At 36.9% G+C, this 22,456-nt stretch overlaps 1 protein-coding gene across 1 annotated transcript; it reads right to left on the bottom strand.

The window, feature by feature from the left end:
- Positions 1–4,190: 4,190 nt before the first annotated feature.
- Ms4a14 (membrane spanning 4-domains A14) lies at positions 4,191–21,273 on the bottom strand. Its single transcript, XM_074063721.1, is given in 7 exon segments — positions 4,191–4,874; positions 4,876–6,642; positions 11,750–11,848; positions 14,455–14,604; positions 16,965–17,018; positions 19,275–19,403; positions 21,136–21,273. Coding segments are annotated over 7 exon segments (3,021 nt in total).
- Between the last annotated feature and the right edge of the window lie 1,183 nt (positions 21,274–22,456).

The following is a 22,456-nucleotide window of genomic DNA, read 5'->3' as shown; positions in this document are numbered from 1 at the left end:
GTCTACCACTGAGTGTCCAGTATGCTAGCAGTACAAATTCCTGTTGGCACCAGTACACAGTGTGATCAGCCAGCAACCTGATGGTAAATTACTTTGAATTACTTCAATCATGTAATGTGCAGGGTTTTTTTTCTTACTGGAATAGATATTATTCCGGATATGGATTTACCTTTCCTGCATGCAGCACTTTTGTCAAAATGAGCATCTGTGAATTTACCAACTCAATAGTATTCCACACGGAACTACTTAAAAATGTTTATTAGCATAAAATAGTTGTATAGGGAGATGCACTGTGATACTTACATATGTGCTTGCAATATATCCTAATTAGATTTACCCCCTCCATAGTTGTCCCTTTTCATCTCCCCTTCTTAAGAACAATTTCAGCAGGTTTTATTCTTCTATTTTCATACATTAATACAAAGTATGTACATCATATTAGCACTCATTCACCTTTTCCTAATGCCCACCTAGCATCCCACTGGTACCGCCTTTCCCCTGGAAAAGGCCTAGTTAGCCTCCTGCCTTTTATTTTTTATTGGCATTTTATCTTATTGTATCTTTTTTTAATTCATATGTACATACAATGTTTGGGTCATTTCTTCCTCCTTCTCCCTGCCCTCTCCCTTATCCCCCCACTCCCTCCCTTACCCCCCAACCCCTCACTACCACTGCCTTTTATTTTTTAAAAGTGTATATTGATGGTCCAAGCCCCCTTGGTTCAGGCTTTTGGTTCAGGCCTGTATATATCATGTTTTAATAAAACTACCCTCCTCCATTACTCTTTCTCTATCACCATGCTTCCCTAATATTCAACATCTTTTTATAGGCCAGTACATTATATTCATATATAGATGGGCTATTTCAATGTTATTCATTTTAACATTTTATATACCTCTACCACCTCCCATAGTTCCCTCAGACTCACCAATACAATTTTGTTCTCTCACTATATATATATATATGTATGTATATGCACACACATACATGTATATATGATCATATAGCTATACATATTTAACTTTTAGGTCTAGCTTGCACATATGAGGGAAAACATGCAACCTTTGACTTTTTGAGCCTGGATTACTTCCACACAGAAGTACTTCTGACCAAGGAACTCACTTCATAGCAAAGGAAGTGTAACAATAAGTCCGTGCTCATGGAAGCCAGTGGACTTACCCTATTCATGTTCTGAACAACTGATCTAATAAAATGGTAGAATGGTCTTTCAAAGATAGTTACAGTGCCAACTAGGTGACAACACCTTGAGGGGCTGGGGAAGGGTTCTCTGGAGTGGTGTGAATCAGCATTCACTGTGTGGTGTGGCTCTTCAGATAGCCAAGATTTACAGGTCCAGGAGTCAAGTAGTAGAAATGAGAGTGGTGCATTATTGCCCAAGTGACTCATTACAAAAGTTTTTGCTTTGTGTTTCTGTGATCATAAGCTCGACTGGCCTAGAAGTTTTTGTTCCAAAAGGAGAAATGCTTCTTCCAGGAGGCAATGATTCCATTGAACTGCAAGTTAAAACTGTTAAGAAGTTACATGTGGATATCCAGAGAAGTTAATATTAAGTAAACACCCCTTAAGGTTCCAAGAGAAAATAATATCAAGTCACATTAAAGGACCAGGAATCAAAATGGCTTTGAATGGTTACAATAATAATACTAGAAGTAAGAAGGCAGTGAAATCATAAACAATCAGAAGAAATCTGACTGTTATCAGGATTCTATAGCAAAAACTATAAAACAAGTGAGAAGATATAAAGTAAAACCCTTTCAGAAATGCACAATATTCAAATTTTATTCTCATATTTTTCTTGAGACAACTAGAAACATGAAAGACTGTTCATCTTCATTAACCACTTGGAAATATATATTAAAAACTATAACGGATATTGCTGCAAACTTAGTAGAACTTATTTTTTCTAAAGTAAAATAGTGATGATACCAAATGCTGATGAGGATGTACAGAAATTGGTTTTTGCAAACATTGCCGGTGAGAATATAAAAATGGTAGATCCGCTCTAGAATGTAGTTTCACCGCCTCCTATAAAACAGTGTATGCAGCTACCAAACAACTTAGCAGTTACACTCTTGGGCATTTATTCCAAAGGAATTAAATCTTAATGTTCACACAGAAAGCTGTACATGAATGTTTCTAATAGCTTATTCATAATAGAAAAATCAGGGAACAACCCAAATATCCTTCAACAGACTAATGAAACCAAACAATGGACTACTACACGGTATAGCCAAACAATGGACTATTACTCACAGTTCAAAAGAATGAACTATAGATACAACAGGTCTCAAAGGAATTATGCTTAATGAAAAAAAAAGCCAATCTCAATAGATTACTGTAGATTCCTTTTATATTATACTCTTGAAATTGTATAACAGTGGATAGAAAAAAGATTAGTCAAGGTTGCTGGGAACAGAGATGGGATTTGGACAGAATATTAACACAAGGAAGTGTCATAAAGGAGTTTTTTGTGGTGACAAAAGAGTTATAGATCTTGATTGTGATGATAAATACCGAACTATATATGTAAGATAGAATTGCATGGGCTCAGCATGGAGTAAACACGCACAAACACACATATTCACATGAAGGATGACAAATGATAAAAATCAAAGTCTGTAACCTAATTGACTGTAATGTACCAATGTTATTTTTCTGGTTTTTATATTATACCATAGCTATTTAAGATGTCACTATTGGGGGAGGCTGACTGAGGGGTACACTGGACACAGTTTTGTATCCTCAAAGAATTTCAAGTGACTTTATAATTATTTCAAGATGAAAAAAAAACTTCACAGAACTTAAAATAAATATATATAGAAATATGAAAAATATCATGTACATGTGAACTCATTTTAAGTTCTATATTAGAAAATCACCCAAAAATTGTTCCTAGGGTTATTAAAATTAATAAATGTGCTGTAAACATAGATGAATAAAATGGGGGAAAGAAGCTCCTGGAGAATTTTTTAATAACAAGGAAGGACAGAAAGATAAAGGCATGAAAAACCTCCCAGGTTCATGAAAGGTGGTCCTGAGAATAGCACACTGCTGTGTACCAGTAATGCAGAGTGAATAGGTTTGCTATAAAAAATGAGAGGACCCCGTTAGTAAGGTGAAAATGATGTGATTCATAGTATCAAACTGTGTTCAGAGAAAATTTTGAAAATTGATGAGGGTTTGGTCTTGAAAAGTAAGCAAGTAAGCAAGCAAGCAAAAAGAAAAGCCAAACAAGACATAATTCCAGGGAAAAGAAAACACTGCAGATGAGTAAAATTGCTAAACTTTTAGAAATTGCAGAAAAAGAGATAATTATATTTAAGAGATAAAAGAAAAAGAAGATTGAAAACTGTGATTATGCTTAGACGCTGGAGGGCAGCTGATGGCTTTGATAACACTATTTTCTTTGACACAGATGATGAAACTATGTACTAAGGGCTGGGAAATTAGATACAATGAGTGGAGGCACATGAGAGAGAGCTACAGCTTCACTCAGTATATTAGAGTTTGTTGTATTTTTTAACATAGCATCTGCACTGCTGCCCTTCTCTGACTTCTATTTTCCCATCTGTATGTTTTCTTTTTCCTCAATCTTACCTTATTCTGTATTTATGCCACTTTCTACCTCATCAATATTGACCAATTCTAGAGCATATCCTTATCACAAATTTGGATAGGAGTAGTAAATGAGAGGATTGGAAACAGCAAAACAGGGGAAATGTGGAGTAAGTTTTGTTTCTTGCTGACTCTTTTTTGGTTCTCACATCCTTACATAGCCTGAATAAACTTCCTAGTTGACTTTCTGAACCTTTATACTATACAAAGGAGGAGGCAAAATATTAGCACCTTGAAAAAGTAGGTCCTTTAAATATTAAGTTATAAAATTAATTGATCCTAAAGTGAAACACTAAACTTGATGACAAAATGTTTACATGGGCTTTATTTCTTCACCCCTAGAAAGTTCTGATATAGTGTTAACATTTGGTTTGTTGTCATTTTATTTTAATTAAGATTGAATTCTTTGAGGGTTTTGCATGCTGTTCATCTTCTGCTGAATGAGTTAGGTAGCAATCATGGTTGAGATCATGGGTTAGGAAAGACCTATATTGTTTTCCCCTCATTTGGTTCCATTACTGGGGGCAGTGTGGTATTTGGGTACATTTTGAATGTTAGTCAGAGTCTTCAGATTGATGTTGACCTTTTGCAGGACATGAGGAAGAATTTCCATCCAGAATTTCAAAACCTGAGGGGTTTTGCTGTATCTCTTGTTCTGAATCTGTGTTGGTCAAACAGGTTAAATACATGTCCTGAACTAAGTTTTGGCTAGAAGAAGGATGACAGTTTGGCCTCATATCTTCTGTTGTTTTCTGATCTCTATATTTCATGTCATCTCCTTTTCTGTCTCCTGTTTCTATATATGCATCTTCTTCTCTTACAACTCTGGATTCAGTGTTGTGTTGGACTTTATCTTGATATTCACTGACTTGAAATAAAATGTTTTGTGATGACCAGCCTAGGTTTTGTTGGGCTGTGGTGCTCTGGATTTGGGCTTGTTGGTACAAATCTTTCTGCTTTAGGGCTTCTTTCTCTAATAGATCTTGGGATTCCCAGTTTAGGGAATGCTGTGTTTCAAATTGCCATTCTTGTGCTTTCCAGTCTCTGTTTCTCCAGCCTTGACTTCTCCAGTCTTGGAATTGGTGACAAAAAGGTTGCCTGCTTGAGGTTGTCCAGTGGAGCTTTTCTGGGGATTGGTAGTTTTGGTATTCCTGTCTGTCAGAGAGCTGCTTTGGAGCTTTCTGCACTTGAGTTTGTTGTTGTTTGACTTGCCAATTTGGGGAATTGTCCCTTTGAGGGTTTCTCTTCTTCGGCCTGCTGGTCTGCAGCTTGCTGATCATGGATTTGTTTCTTTGGGGATTGCTCATTGTTAGCCTGCTGATCTTTATCTTCTCCACCTTCAGATTGTGCCTTTGGGGATTGCTCTTCTATGGCCTCTTGGTCTTCATATTGATCGTTTTCGGATTGTTCCCCTTTGTCCTCTTGATCTTCAGCTTGCTGATCAGGGAGTTGCTTTGAGCTTTGATTATATTGTGTTTGCTTATCTATGGAGTGCTTCTTTGGGAATAGCCAGGCTTTGAGTTTTTTGTCTAGAGAATTTCGTCTTGGAGATTTGCTTGGTAGGTCTAAGGAATATCGCTTTTGGGATTGCTTATGTTTTCTTGGCAGGTCTAAGGAATGTCTTCTTGGAGATTTCCCATCTTTGTTTTGCAGATCTAAAGATAGTCTTCTTGGGGATTTTAAGCCATGGGGTTTCTTCTCAGATTTCCATTCTTGGGTCAGTTCCATGACTTCTGATTGAATGTCTTGATATATTATTTCTGGAAACTCTTGGCTTTGTGATTGAAGATCTTGGCATGGCACATCTTTGGATGATGTGTTTTGCAATGGCATATACTGATATGATGCATCTTGAGATGGTGTGTTTTGGGATGGTGTGTCTTGGGATGGAATGTCTTGGGTTGTAATGTCTTGAGATGGTTTGTCTTGGGATGAAATGTCTTGGGCTGGAATGTCTTGAGATGGTGTTTTGGGGGATAAAACGTCTTGGGTAGAAATGTCTTGAGGTGGTGTGTCTTGGAGTGGTATGTTTTGGGATGGAATATCTTGCATTGGAATGTGTTGGGACAGTGTATCTTGGAGTGTTGTATTTGAGGATGAAATGTCTTGCATTGGAATGTGTTGGGATGGTGTGTTGTGGGATGGTGTGTCTTGGAATAGTGTGTTTTGGGATGGTGTGTCTTGGGATAAAATGTCTTTGGTTGGAGTTTCTTGGGATGTCATGTCTTGAGATGATATGTTCTTGGATGAAATATCTTTGGATGAAATGTTTTCAATTGGAATTTCTTGGGATGGTATGTCTTGGGATGGACTGTCTTCAATTGGAATGTCTTGGGATAGTTTGTCTTGAGAAGGTATGTCTTGAGAGGGCAAGTCTTCAGATGTCAGGTCATATAACTGTTCGAAATGGGATGATGGAGGTTCAGATTGCAAGGCTTGTGTTAGCAGGGTTCGTATCAGTGGTGCATAGGATATAACGTCATTGGGTAGCAAAGCTAAGAGTTTTCTTTCATATGAGTTTGGTACAGCTTGGAGTGGCGAGGCTTGGTCCTGAAGCAGTTGGGTTTGCATTTCAGAGGGTTGTGCAGTAGCAGATTTTAATTCTTTATCATCCAGCTGTTCTGTTGTACTGTTTCCTTGAGTGAATATAGGATTTTTTGAGGAACTTGCTTCTAATGTGGAAGGTGGAGATTTCATCTCTTCTTCCTGTGACAACTTGAAAGGTGGAGGGATACTGTCCTGGTGTTCATCTGGAATAGGTATAAGAGGTGTGTAGTAACTATCATGAGCTTTATCACTTGGCTGTGATTTGCTTTGGGGAGACAAAGGACCTCTTGAGACTCTTAACTTGAAGAAAGCATAGCCTCCAAAGAAAATGGTTTGTATGTTTGAAGTTGTATTGTCAAAGTAAGGGTTCTCTTGAAATGCAAATTGTAATTGAGCATTTTCTTCTGGGGATTGTTGTTCACTACTTTGAGTGATATCTGAAGGCAAGAAAAACAGAACCTATAAAACCAAGTGGAGAGTGGAACATTAATTTCACAGACAGAATCATTTTTGATGTTATTTTCTTTTTGTATCTTCAAATTATTTTTCATCTTTGACTTATGATTACATATAGGAAAGAAAACAAATACCTTTCTTCCCTTCACCATCAACTCATTGGCATTATTTTGGAAAAGTAGTTACCCCTTATTATTTCAAATATCGAACAGAGGATTTGATTAAGATTGCCTCAAATTTTCCTCCCATTCCTACTATTATAAAAATTTTAAGACATTTAAATCATTCAATTAATATTCATCTATGAAGGTTTAATTTGCAATGATTTATTGATCACCTAGATGAACTAAATGTTGGTGATCAAAGAAAATTAGGTGTGAGTTTTGCCCTTAAGATGTTCACCATTATAGGCAGAAAAACACATAAGTAGATAATAAAACCATTCAGGAAATGCCTAATACAGAGTACTTATTATAAAAATAAGCAGTGACTGCTTCATGGAAATACAGAAGATGACCTAATTGTAATAGAACCAGAAAATGCTTTGTGCAAGAGATGATATCTGATCTATGTCTTGATGGTTAAGTAGGATTTTCACAGGCAAAAGAGGCAAAGTGAAGTAAGACAGGAGACAGAATTCAGGGAGTGGAAACAGTGTAAACAGTGGGCATAAAATATACCATAAGTGGCCCTTATGGTGTGATAGCAAATTGTAGGCAGTTAGAAATTGTTAAATGATATGGTAGGCTAGGGAATTTGGATTTGCCTTTGAATTGAAGTCTATTGTACTTTTATATAGCTAAATTTTTATATAGCATCTAATAAAATGTTAGTGAATGCTTCCCATTTTTTTCTCATTACAATGAAGCCTGATGATTTTTTTATTAGCCTATGCCTTTTCTGAGGCTGTTCATAGAATCAGAATATAATTTTTAATCTATTTTATGAAGGTTTTGGAACTCAGTGTTTAAATGAATTATGCCTACCCAGTTGGCCTCACTGAGAATCTACACATTCTCCTAGCCCTCTTAATTTGTTTTCCATGCCCATATTTTATCTCTATTAGAGGACTATTTATGTTATTTTGGTATTTTAAGGGTTTTTCTGTATCTTTACTGATCCCTAAGCTTTTGTTATACTGGAATTATAGCTTATGAATGTATTCAAAGTAAGTTTTGGAGGCATAAGTTATATATAATTTCCCTGTTTATTCACACTTAAAGTACCATGATTTTAGAATTTCTTATCCTTAGTGATGACTGAGTTATTAATAGGTCCCAGGCAAATTTCCAAAGTCATGTCAAGTAATTGTTATAACATCCCTATAAGGTTATTATCCTTGTTTTACAGCAGAGGGAACTGAACTTCTGAGATATTAATCAGACCAGTGTCATAGAGCTATAAACTGTGAAGCTAGGATTCACACATTGTAATAGAATCCTAGGTCCTGGTTTTCTACTCTAATCTTTGTTTTTGTAGATTTATCACTTCAGCTACTCCTTACTACAGGGTGGTTATGAATGAAGATCATGAAGTAATGCTTTTAAGCATGGTAGTTGGTACAAGGAAAATTTTCCAGAAATATGAAGAGTTAATTTTCCCTTTCTTAATCTTGAGACCATAGTCCATGTTATACTATCTTTGAATCCCCTGCTGTACTTTGGATACTACTATGCTGAAGAGGAATAAAACTCTCTACACACTGAATTCAATTGGATAATTATTTACTGTAATTTATTTTAATATTGTTCCAACATGGATTTGTACTCTTCTGTAGTTGTATAATATGCAGATGCTATGAAAAATGTAATCATTCAATAAAAAAATATGAAAGCCAATATCCATTCATAATAAACATGGAGTAAATTTACTTTGTGAAAAATTTATGAAGAATATTTTTTGTGGCAGTACTGGGGTTTGAATTCAGGGACTTGTAGTTGCAGAGTAGAGCAGCTCATGTTATGGCATCTAGGAAGCAGAAAGAGAGAATGCCAGCACTAGTGGGACTCTTTCTTTTTCCTTCTTTTATTTCATCGTCCCTTAGATGGTACTGCACACATGGGTGGATCTTCCTCCATTAGTTAGTCTGCTCTGGAAATGCCCTCACTGCCCCCTCAAAAGATGTGCTTTACTAATCTCCTGTGTGTTTTGCAATCCATTCAAGTTGACAATCAAGATTAACTACAATTGGATTTGGCAAAGATTTCATGGGTATGACACCAAAAGAATAGACAAAAAAAGTAAAGAATATATTAACCAGACTTCATGAAAATAAAGAATTTTTGTATGTATAGGCATAGACATACTGAACAGTGGAACAAAAGTCACCTTTAAGTAAGTGGTCAATTTTCAACAAAAGCACTAAGACAATAAGGGGAAAGAATTACATTTTCAACAGATGGTATTTGGGTAACTGAATATTCCCATGATGAAGTGCAGGTACTTAATTTTAACCCTACCTGATAATGTGCACCAGAGGCCTAAACATAAAAGCCAAAGGTATATAACTTCTTTGAAAAAATAAAGAATTAAGTTTTTATCATCTTTGGGCAGGAAAAGTTTTATTAGAACACAAAAAAGACTAACTGCAAAAATAATCAAATTTGTCATTTCAAAGAAACTATGAAATTAATGAAAAGGCCAACCACAAGCTGAGAAAAGTATTAGCAATACAAATATCTGAAAAAGAACCTGGAGTAAGAATTAATTAAGCTTTAGAAGTCAATAAATAGTAGGTAAATAGTCCAATTAAAGTCAGGAAAAGATTTGAAAGAAGCATCTCAAAACAAGACCTACAAGTGGGTAATAAACATATTGCAAGAGTCTCATTAGACATTAGAGAAATGCAAATTAAACTACAATGAGATACCAGTCACTGCACACCCACTGGAATTACTAAATTATTATTTATTTTTACTACTTTTATTAGCAGACATTAATAGTACAAACATGTGATAATTCCATGGATGCATACAATGTACCTTGAACAAGTTCACTTCCTCTGTAATATTCCTTTAACCCTTCTTCCTTCCTTTCTCCTCTCCCTTTTTCAAACAGTATTAAACAGTATTTGTTATATATATATATATATATATATATATATATATATATATATATATATACATGCTTTGATCTTCTTCACCTCCTGAGCCCTTTCCTCCTTCTTCTCCTGCTGGTTTTACCAGTCATCTCCTTTTAACACTCAGGTCCCATCATCATCATGGTCATCAAAATTTAATTTTAAGCATTAGTGATTAAAGGTGCAACTATACCTTTAATATATTGCTAATGAGTATGAAAAATGGTATAGTCACTTTGGATATCTGTTAGACATTTTCTTATAAACATTCTTATAAACATCTGATGATCTTGAAATCAAATCCTAAATATGAACATATAGATATTGTGATGTTTTGAATTTGAAATGTCCCCCAAAAGTTCATGTGTTATGGACTTTGGGGAAATGATTGGATCCTGAAGGCTCTTACCTAATCAATAGATTAGTCCCTTGATGGATTCATAACATGACATTATTGGGAGGTTGGACCCAGTAAGTCACTGGGGTATGTGTCCTTGGTGGCTATATCTTGTCTTGGATTCTCCTCTCCTCCTCTGCAGTCCCCTCTTCCCTCCCCTCCTTTCTTCTCCTTTCCCCTCTCCTCCCCTCCACTTTCAGCTGCCATGAAATAAATAGCCTTGCTCCTTCATGCCCTGTCCACTGTGATGTTTTGCCTTACCTCAGGCCCACAGCAACTGGGCCAAGTGAGCATGGACTGATACCTCTGACATCATGAGACAAAATAAGCTTTTCCTTCCTTAAGTTGATTTGCTTAGGCAAATCTGATTAATGGAGATATGAACTCAAATGTTCGTAGCAACATATTGATAATTGTTCAGAAACTTAGGGTGGCTTAGGCATGTAATCCTACTTCTCCACTCAGGCATTGATCAGGAGGATGGAGGTTCCAAGCCATATGGAAAATGCCCAGCACAGAACAGAGCTGGAGAAGTGGCTCAAGTGACAGGGCACCTGCCTAGCAAGTATGATGCCCTGAGTTCAAACCCTACTACTGCTGCAAAAAACAAAAACAAAATTTAAAATATCCAAATATCCATGAAGAGGTAAATGGATAAGCAGATTGTGGGGTGCCCACACATAAAAGGGATGATGGATACCTCAGCATAGATAAATTTCAAAAACATGTTTCTGTGTGAAAGAGGTGAGGCATAGAGAACAATTTCTTATGATTTCATGTCCATGGCATTAACGAGAGCTAAAATCAACCTAGGTGATAAGAACATTAACTGCAAAAGATTTCAAAAATAAACTGAGAAGATTCAAAAAGTGGCTGATAGGAATGCACTGCATCTCAATTGTGACAGTAGCTAAACAGGTATATACAATTTGTCAAAGCTCAGTGATCAGTACACTTAAACTTGGAGTATTTTATTGTTTGTAAATTATACTTCTATAAAGTTGATTTTTATAAAAACAGGAAAATTCCCACTGAATGAGAGGTATTTGTAACTTAGAGAGCAAACTCCGGCACTATGCCATCTGAGTCAGAATCCTAATGTCTTGTGATATTGGGAATGTTATTTAACCTCTTTATGCCTTAATTCCTTCATATGTTAAATAAGGATGAGATAATAGTTTTAATACTATTGAGTCATTATGCAGTGATCATAACAATGACTGACATAGTAAGCATTTGGCACATAAAAACTATAATGATTATTATAACTAGTATTTGCTACCACTGTTAATGTATTTTCTCTTCTCCCTTTTTGGTGAGGGAATTGTCTCACATACTTTCTGATCCATGTGTAACTGCCCCTTGTCACAGTAATACGGGTTTCCATAAATTCTGATATTTCACATATTTGGCAGGGAGATGAACTGTGTATGAGCAGAGATGACTGAGAACAGTAGATAGGGCAAAAAGGGAAAGTATATTTCCCTAAAGGGTAGAGTAAGCTTTGATCTAAAGCTAGTCCGTCTCTGACCTTCCTAAATTTAGAAGTTTCAGTTCTGTATCTGAGCATAATGCTCTGCCCACTAATAGACCAGAAATCACCTTAGAGTGTCCCAATATAACACTGAACGCACCTTATCTGAATGTGTCCAGCAGTTGCTTCGAAAGGATGCGACAGTCACAGAGATGCTGAGCTCTGCTATGCTGATGATTAAAATGACTGACAAAATCCCCTGTAAATAATGAAGGGAAATGAATGGGATTGGGAATGAAAGAAATATCATTTTAAGCATAGAGGCCAAAAATGCCTTATGCTCCATGATCAAGTTTGGCAAAACTCATATTTTAGGTGTTTCTGTAACTTTAAACATTGCACAATTTTCATGTCTTTTTGATAAGGCAGGGGTAACAAACTCTAGTGCCTGTGAAGTCCAAGATGTCATGTTGAGTGGAAAAGGGAGGGAGACAGTACAAAGCAATGGTATTCATAGGAGGTATATATTACTCAAGTCCAGTCAGTGAATTGTTGCCATGTGGCACCATAAAGCCTGTTTTATTTTTCTTTCCTAAGGAATCTTGATATATTCCCCCATTTTTGGCAGTACTGGGGACTTAACCCAGAGCCTTGAACACGCCAGACTCTACCACTTGAGCCAGACCTTTTGTTTGTTTTTTTGTTTCCAAGATAGAGTCTCACTAATTTTTCTGGGACTGCCCTCAAACTTGAGATCCTCCTACCTCCACCACCCAAGAAGCTGGTATTATAGGCATGTGGCACCATTCTCAGCTATACACATATTTTTGCTAATCCTTTTTTTTTTTGGTGGTACTGATGTTTGAACTAAGGGTCTGGGGCTTGCTAGGTAGGTGCTCTACCACTTGAGCCACTTAGTCAACTACACGTGCATTTTTGAAATGAAAATTTTCAGCTATTTATGCACCTATGTAAGCCAAATAAATCATATCTGCAAGATGGATACAGATCACAGATTGCATACTCTGCTTTAAGGTAATATTTAGAATGAAAGGCAGTATGGTACAGCATGATTTCCAAAAAGCTGAAACTCTGAGAATAGTTAAATCTGGGTACAACTGAGTCCAAGGTCACACTTAACCTTAGGCTAGTGACCGAGTCTCTCCAAATTTTGGTTTCCTTTTAGTATTTCCAAAATCTTAGCTGTTCACCATCTGTTGATAAAACTGAAATGTATTTAGACCCCCCCCCGTAGTAGGCAATTTACTGGCTTTAGCTATTGAACAAAAGAGACCTGATCTTGGTCTTTCTGGAACTTACATCATAGTAAAGGAAGCAGATACTAACAAATAATTAGGTAATTATTTAGTTAAGTAAATTATGATACATGCTACAAAAAAGTATGAGCTTTGCACTAATATAATGGGGATTCTCATCATGTCTGAGAGTAGAGGTGTGGTAAGGAAAGTCTTCCTTACATAAGTAGTGTTTGAGCTGAGATTTAGGTATATTTCAGTCTTAATCCTATGTTTAATAGAAAGACATTTAGCAATGTGCCCAGACTTGCATTTTAAATAATGTCTTGAGTATACAACCATCATTGTGACAGCCATCAGTCCAATAGACATCTATACCTCACTGCTCTATTTTTTAAGCTTGGTTAAAGCAAGGAGACATGAAATTATACAAGTGAGGCATAAGAACAGATTCTCCATGGTTCAGTGTTCAGGTAATTAATCTTGTAATACTTTCCATGGAAGGCAGGAAATAGCAAAATTTCATACAGTATTTTAGTATATTACTCCTTCTATCTATTACTACTGCAACAGATAGCAGTGGATTCCCGAACATTAGGATAAAAGGGTATGAATTAAACTAGTATATTGTATGCTTGGTCCAATTAGGAAGGAAACTTATCCCTTGTGTTCTTTTCTGGCTTTCCTTAGTAACTTGATTCTAATTTTGGAATTTAACTCAAAATATATGAGAGGGTCCTTTAGCCACTTCCATGGGTGATTGTGAGGATTAAATAAGATTTTGTATTTAGTAACTGATAACATTTTTATTGATTCCTTCTTTATTCAGGGAGATAATTTCCCATAATTCTACTTCACTTCCATCTTAACTGGGTTAAATATCCTTAAATTTCTAATGCTCAAGCCTTCAAGGTATAGCTGGTGAAAACAGAATGAAACCTCAGGACTTTCTTATGGAAGTAGAAGGAATCTTTGACATGATTTTAAAAATGCTATTTATTACTTATGACATGAACACCTAAGATTCTTTTTCCTGGTAAAGATATATCTCATTTCCATTATTGAATAAAATTGCTGCAGTTCCATAAAAGTTTGTGCCCTAAAATTAGTAAAATGCCTCATTTCTTAAACACTTAATCACACAGTATTTTTGTGTGTATGTGTCAATTGATCAAATGTTTCAATCATTTTGTTCCTTTTCAATGAAAAGGCAAAATGCAATCCAATTTATATTAATGATAGTTTAATCCAATTTATGTCAATAAAATTATTATACTGACACTGTTTACACTGTGTCAGGTACTAGTTGAAGTAATCCTTACAAAAGCTCAATGAGTTAGGTTATCTTCATTTTTCACAAGAGGAAAAGTGAAGTATAGAGCACATACGATGTTAGGCCAAAGTCGCAAGCTCACACAAGATCAAACCAGAATCAAAATCCAAAGAACATGGTCTCTAAGCCTTCTTAAGCTTCATTCCTCAATGTGCTTCTCCGTATCAGTTCAAATGTTGACACAGCTTCAAGTTTTGGAAATGAATGTATCCTTGTGCCAAGGACATGGTTCGGATAGGTTTGTACAGAATCTTCATATAAAACAAGATCACTTACAACAAGAAGTGTTCTACCTACAACACAGGATCCTTCCAGGGAAGGCATCTCACAGAACTTGTGTTGCTGCGTGAAGCTGATGATAGTGAAAATAATCCCAGCCAGTGCAGCCAAAGCACTGATGACATTCATGGTTGTGACACGTAGTCCCTGGAACAGAGTTTTAAAACATAGTAAAGAAAAACTAAACCAAACTCAAAAAACCTTGAAAGAAATTTTTAGTGCTGTTCCCTTTCCAGATGTCTCACAGGGATGAATTGTTCCATCCGGTCAATATGGTAGGAAAGCTCAGTAAATTAAATTCTGATTCATCAAAGTCAGAAGACAAACCAAGTTTTAGATTGAGCCAGGAATACTCTGTGTTTAATGCTAAAGGAAATGTTCATTTTTATCTAAGTTAAATTATCTTTCATAACTTGGAAACAGTTGGCATGTTAGAAAATCTCTCTCCTGGAAATCAGACTTGATTTTGAGTACTAGCTCCATTAGAACATTGTACTAATTACTTAATAATTGGAATCTCAATTTCACTTTTTAAAAATGAGAATGGTGTCACCTAACTTTAAGGTAATATTCATTTATTTCATAAAAATTTAGTGTGTACTGAACAAGTGGACTAGACATTGCATTTGGTTCCAGAGATGTTATGAGAAATGAGAGGTGACATTCTATGTCATATGTATGAAATTCATTCCTCCAGCGTATTCAAACAATAAACAACAAAATCACTAACATATTTAGAGATGGTAAAACAGATGGACTGGAGTTTAAAGGTGTTGTTTCATATTGCTCCATCCAATTCCTTTGTTCACTCCCATTGTGTTTATTTGGGAGGAAGACATGTATGCTTGAGTTCCTTCAAAAGAAGGAGGGGCATCTTATTATTTTCTTCATATCCATTCCTAGCACTGATCTTACTCTTTTAAAGGAAAAACAAAGAAAAAACATTATGTCTCAACTCAGAGTGTACTTACTGCACCTTTATTGATTGTGTTATGTCTGTTGTGGTAGGAAAGGCAGTGATGCATGTACACAGTCCGTTCTTCCTGGATCAGTTTGTGGCTTAGTTTGACAAGACTCGGAAGTATACTTATGACTTAATGTTTATCTCAAACTGAGATATTTATTGCAAACAAGCATTTTGGCAAAAAAATGCAAGAGGGCATGCAGATATGCCATCTCTCTCAATCATTAGTCCTTTGCTCTTCCCAGGCTCTGTTTTGGCTCTCACAGGACATTTTTTTTTAAAGATTAAGGTGTCTAGATGTGCAGTCTCTCATGTGGGTTGTGCTTTACAGAGAACACACCAAGCCTCAGTCTCATCAGATCCTTATTATAGATTTGGGATGGATGTAAGGCAAGACACTTGCTATCCCCATTTTATAGATGAATAGGATCCAGGAGTTGAGTGACTATGAGCAATCCCAAAGTTGGCAGAAGAGCTGTGATGAAACTCATGTCCAGTTTGGCATTTCTGCCCCCATTATTATCCTGATCACCGCCATCTGTGGAGATGACCATGGGTCAGAGAGAGGCTTGTCTTAACCTTAGTACATTTCTTAGCTTAGAAGAAGTCAATACAGAGAGAACAGCACTTTGTTTCATCTGCACTGTCATCATTTATTTCCATGAGGATGAGGGCCCTCATCCCCCTAGAACTTCTCTTTGGCTTGTAACTATTCCTAGAGGAAATTCACAGAGAACATAAAAACAGAGATAAATGGCTTTGAGAGAAGGCCCACATCTTTAGGACTTTAGTCAAGGTCAGAATGCTTAGAAGCGAATATGAACATTTAAGCATCATAATGCCTTTTATAAGTTATATCTTATTCAGTCTTCAAAATAGCCCTTAGAAACAGTTACTTTTCCCTTCAAGTTGACACAGTAATGAGTGAGCCCCTTGATTCAGTCCTAGAATCAGGTAGCATCAATGCTCAGAGCCTTTTATTTGAACCTTGAGTAGGCCTCAAATGAAAGCCTCTGTTGGTATTGTAGGGTGAGGGCTGGCGAGTGAGAATTACTAGGTTCCTGGGATTGGTTTTTTGGTTGGAGCAGGGTTTCTCAATCTGGGGACTGTAGACATTTTTGGTCAAATAATACTTTTGTACTGAGAGACTTCCCTGTCCATTTTAGGAGGCTTAGAAAAATCCCTCACTTCTACCCTTTAGAGGCTAATAGCATCCCTCACCCAGTTATGATAATCAAATATGTCATCAGACATTGTGAAATACCCCTTGTGGGAAGAAAAAAGGCAAAACTACTCCCAAGTAAGAACCATTTAGTTAGAGGGAGACACAATGGTTCCCAATAAACGACTCTTTCATTTGCATGGTGAGGGAAATGGGAGCCAGCGTGAGAATGTAGAGCTCATGAAGGTGTTGGTAAATAGGAATGACCTGAGCTGCAAATTTGGTGTATACAAATTTTCAGTTCTAATAGGTTTAACAAACAAATATGATATAAAGCAAATAAAAGTTTTTAATGACAAAGAAGTCACAAAAGTCACTTACCAGAATTTTATTTGATTTCCTGTTGTTCAATGTGAGGAATCCTGTAAGAAAAAACTATTCAAAAAATAAGAGACAAAAGTTAACAGGTGATGTGTTTGACCACTGTACAAACTCTGGTCTTTGGATACACAAACTCTCTGTCTGTGAACTCTCAGATCATCTTATCTTCCCATCAGTGCATTAGGGAGGAAAGCGGTAGTCACTGATACAAGAATAAATAGGTGTGGGACTTGATTAGCTCTAAACATGGACTCTGCTACTGACAACAGGGAGGAGGCAGGCCCCTCTTTGAGGTCCAGAAGACACTACCCAGATGTTTGATGTAGCTGGGCTGCAAAAAAGCTCTAAGTTCTCTGGGCCTGGAAGAGGGGAGGAAGGAAGGACTTTGTCTGTTCTGACCAGAGAGAGGGAGACTTTCTCAGGGAAGACTCCTCTAAAAGTTGATATGGGGTCTGAAACATAATGTTAATTATCTAGTTACTTTTTTTCAAGATCACAAAGAGTCTCGTACCACCCAGAGAAAAGGAAAACTATCATCCAAGATGGAGGCTCTTACTTGTTTTAATGATCTGGGGTAAAAGCTTTTTCTATGGGAATTGACATTGGCCCTTAGGACATCTGGGTCTCGGAGTCCAAGGACCTTGAGCTGACATACAGAGACTGAAAGTTACTTTTTGGACCTTCCTCTACTTCATCCTACCATCATATCACCAAGTCTTGTCAGTTCCAACTCCAAGTTGCTTTCAAAGCTATCCATCTTTATTTCCACTGTTGTTCCACTCTGAGTTATTGCAACCTCCTCCCAATTAATGCTCCCAGGTTTGCTGTTATCATCCTTGAATTTATTACCTACTCTAAAAGCAAAATGATATTTCAGTGAGAACAGGTCTTCAAATGTCACTACTCACTTTAAATACTGCCAGTGGATTCTCTTTGCTCTCATATTGAAATTCAACATTCTTAACATGACCACAGGGGCCAGTGCGACCTGGTTTCATCTTCTATTTATGGCCTCATTTTATGTTATAACCGTGAACTAGTTGGTTTTCTTTTGATTTCTCTTTTTTACATCAAAGCCTTGGCTCAGGCTCTGTCAATGTTGGAGGATGCATTTTCACCACTTCCACTGGTATGTAAAGCACTTTCCACAGCCCAGCCCCCCCGCCAGGCCACCAGGTGAGTCCTCTACTAAGCCCTCAATATGGCTCCTGGAACTCTTATCTTAGGGCACAGGTGTAAAAATATGTCCTCCACTTCTCTTGAGGGGTGGCCTTGCTCACCAGAAGTCCCAGCACCTAGGACACTACCACAAAGACATAGTTATGTTCTTAGTAAATATCTTTTCCATGTAGAATGAAGTTTTAAAAAGAAGTTGGCAAGAAACATTGTAGTTCATGCATGCAGATTACAATGAATAACACTGGGAAAATTCCACTATGAAATGGGTAGTGAGGAGCGTGTGTATTTGATTTTCTAAAGTAAAGAATGTATAGTTTGAAGATCATAATCAATATCATATGTAAAAACATTATTAGTGGTTTTTGAAATGCAAATGTAGAAATGGCATGAGATATTTATGTTTAAAAAGAGTGTAGGTTTTTAATAGTCAGAAACAATAGTGTCATTTATGACCTATTTATTTGTTCATTGACTGATTGATTCTTTTATTTATTCATGCATACTGTGCCTCAAGCATGATTGCAGTTTCTGAGAATATAGCAGTAAGTAAAACGGTCAATACTTTTACCCTCTAATGTGAGAAGTTCTAATGAGTCTACCCTTAAACACATGTCGTAAGATTAAGAAGTAAGGCTGTAGGGATTGGGAGGAACTTGCATTGCTCTGAGAACAATATTTGTGGCTCCATTATTACCTATATAAGTGACTAATAAACTTGCCTATTGGGCTAAGAAGGGAGTTAAGCTAAAATTCTCTTTTAGCTAGGGGGGTCTTTGGTTCCATGAATTCTAGCTAGTTATGTTAAAATTATTACCTGTCCTCAAACCAGGTTTCCTTATTTGCAAAGGAGAAAGTAGAATATTTGCCTGTTTGGTTTCTCACTGGTGGTGTGGGGATGTGCTATATATACAAGAGCTCTGGAAACTTTTAAGCATTGTACACCCAGGTGTAGTAACTGTGAGGATAGCAGCATAGTGACCAACGGAACAACTCCTTTTGTTCCATGGAGGGGATTGTCTTTTTGGTCTTCTGAAGGGAGCATATTTGTAGAATTAATTGTCACAGGACATGAAGAAGTTGGTATCAGTCTTTATAGCAATTTATAAAAAATGCTTAATATATAGTACTCACAATAAGTGCACCCCAGAATGGATATCCTGTGAGGAAAACGAGGGGAAATGTTTTGGAGAAAGTGATGGAATTAAATGCAAATATAATTCCAAGTCCTATAATGACCAGAGAAAGCAGGATGTGGACAGCCTGTGAGAAGAAGAGGTACATGAAGTTATCAGTGCCTTGGTCCTGCTCCTGCCCCAAGCCACTCAGCATGTCTTTGTGTTTAATGAACGCTTTCCCTCTTGTCACTCTCAGATTGTCAGGACCCTCAAGCCAAGTGTCCCCTTGTACACCTCTTTAGGACAGGGACTACAAATGATTCCTCTTACATTTTTCCACTTTTGTAGCACTAGCATCTTACAATTATCCTCTCAGCCTTCCCTTTTTCACATTAAATATAGTCATCCCTTTTTATCCATGGGGGTAGGGTAGAGTAGATTGTTTCCACGACCCCCTGCAGATACCAAAATCTGTGATGCTCAAGTCCCTTACATAAAACAGCATAGTTTTTGCACTCCTCATATTCTTTTTTCTTTTTCAGTAATGGGGATTGAACCTAGGGCCTTAGGCATGCTAGAGAAATACACTACAATTTTAGTGAAGCCCCAGACCTATTGCTTTTTTTTCTTCTGAGACAGGGTCTTACTAAATTTGCCCAGGCTGGCTTTGGACTTGTGATCCTCCTAAGTAGCTGAGATTGCAGGAGAGTCCCAGCATGCTCTGCTCTCCCATAGTCTTTAAATCACCTCCAGGTTACTTATAATACCTAAGGAAATGTAAATGCTATATGAATAGTTGTTTTACTGTATTGTTTAGAGAACAGAGACAAGAAAGAAAAGTCTGTACATGTTCAGTACAGACACAATTTTTCGAATATTTTTGACTCTTGGTTTGTTGAATCTGTGTTTGTGACACCTATAGGTCAGGAGGCCAATTGTATATGCTTTTTGGGATTAGGCTCATGTCAGTTCCTAAAAGTTCATGAAGTTTTCTGACATATATTTGAGAAGCTGGTTGCATCTTATCTCTTTATCCAATGGGCTAAATAGAAATGAGAACAACCAGTTGGCCTCTTAACCTGTCAGAAGTCTGTAGGGAGATGGAAAACACAGCAATTTTCCAGGGAAAGTCTTCTTGGGACCAAACTTATCCTCCAGCCTTCTAGGTTTTGTCCGTATGCCACATCTTGGTGTCACCATACTATAAGAAGTGATTTCACTGTTATACCAAGGATGGGGATTGTGTCTACAGCTCTCTCCTCGGTACATTTATGGTGAAATTTTTTGGTTTGTATATATATCTTGTGGTTCACTTTAGAACTTTTGATATGAATTTTGAAGAATTCATGATACCTATGGTAGCACAAAGGAGAAGTTTAACCTTTCCTTTAAGGGATTCTTAGCTCCAAGGCACCACCGCACCTTGAAGCTACTTCCTCAATAAGATACTTGAAGTTTCTTAACTCCTCAGGAAATAGTTCTTGGATTTTCTCAAGAGTTAGGGGAGTTATTAGTTCAAATAAAATATTATATTTAACAGAGTTAACTAAGCCTTCAGAAACATTCCTTAGACTTGAGACAAGTTGTCTGTATTTCTAAACAGAACTTTGTCTTGTTTATCAAAATCTAGGGAAATGGTATTATTGGCTATTCATTGGCTTGTCTGCTGGTGATCAGACTATTTGTACATAAGAAAATGACTTAGAAGTCATGTTTGCAAGAAGGACATATTACAGATGAATGACTGGGGAGGAAAGTAAAGGGGGAGGGATCAACTCCCTCCCTGAAAATCATCACACAATGATATCTCTGCAGACAAACATGGAGGCACCACTTGTTTTCCCCTCTAGCATGACTCATGATTGGAGAGAACTTACCCCCAAAACTTTTGGTTCCCCTTTCAGGAAATCCAGCAGAGAGATATGAGGTCTAAAGGGAAATGCAGCCAATATAGTTTCATTTGGTTCTATAGTGATGACATTGGTCCCTCTTTTCTCCTGGGATGGTGACTCCATGATTCATTGGCAGAATTTTACTAGGAGAATGAGTGAATGGATATGGAAGCCAAAATCATGGTCTACTTCTTCACCAGTGTCACATGGAGCCCTTAGCAATGAGCCCTTAGCAATTACTCTACACTAGAACCACAGAATCTCAATCATTGAGTCATAGACTCTGAGAATTCTAGAGCATGCCCAGCTCTTTCTCTTCCTGGAGAAGGAAGCAGTAATCCAGAAGACTTACTCTCTTCTTACTCAGGTTGTTTATAACATGCAGCGAACACAAAATAAAATGGGTGGTTTACGTAAAACTGATCCCCTGTACCTACTAATAATTTGTGTATACCTGTACTGTGCCTACACAGTACCAAATACTCATTAAAGCAACATAATAAGCTGTTCAGAATTTTACTTTTCATGCTAATCTTTTATAATACTGAATCTATTATGAATTTAACTATGGAATCAGGGAGGTAAATGGTTTCATATAACCAAAAACAATGTATACAAATATTACTCAAATATTTCCTACTTTGTGGAAACCATGACTCCCAGGGTTTCTTAACCTTTGCACTGCTGGTATTTAGACCCAATGATTCTCTGTTGTAGAGAGTTGTTGTGTGTATTATAAAATACTTACATATCTGACCTGTATTCATTAGACACTAATAGAACATCCCTAGTTGTAACAACCAAAATTTTTCTTCATTGCCAAATGTCCCCCAGGGGCAAAAGTACTCCTGATTGAGAATAGCTATTGGATAAAAATAATTGGACTATCTACTCCATTAATTCTTTCCTGATGGAATATGTCTTTATTTTTTCACACCCAAACATTGAGAAGGTATTTCTCAATACCACATTTTTCTTCCAGTGTTTTTTAGAGTTAATTTTAATTGTGTCCTTAAAGTGCAGGACAACATTTAAAAAAAAAAACACCAGTAGGGCACGTTTGTATTTAAGTTCTAAGCAGTTGAGCGATGGAGGTGGCTTAGTGGTAGAGTGCTTATGTAGCATGTGTGAGGCCCTGAGCTCTATCCCCACCTCCAAAAAAAGTCTAAGCAGACTTGATAATCCATTAGAATCATGGTGGTACTGAAGCCATACACTGCAAACAAATTACTTATTTGTGACAAACTTTTGATTATTTGGTGACCAAGAAGTTATAATATTTGAAGCATTTTTCAACCTGTGATGA

This window comes from Castor canadensis, chromosome 1 (genome assembly GCF_047511655.1).
Source record: "Castor canadensis chromosome 1, mCasCan1.hap1v2, whole genome shotgun sequence".
In the NCBI taxonomy this organism is placed as follows: Eukaryota; Metazoa; Chordata; class Mammalia; order Rodentia; family Castoridae; genus Castor; species Castor canadensis.
Note: the sequence above shows the minus strand (reverse complement) of the source record. Positions and strands in the feature narration are given on the sequence as shown.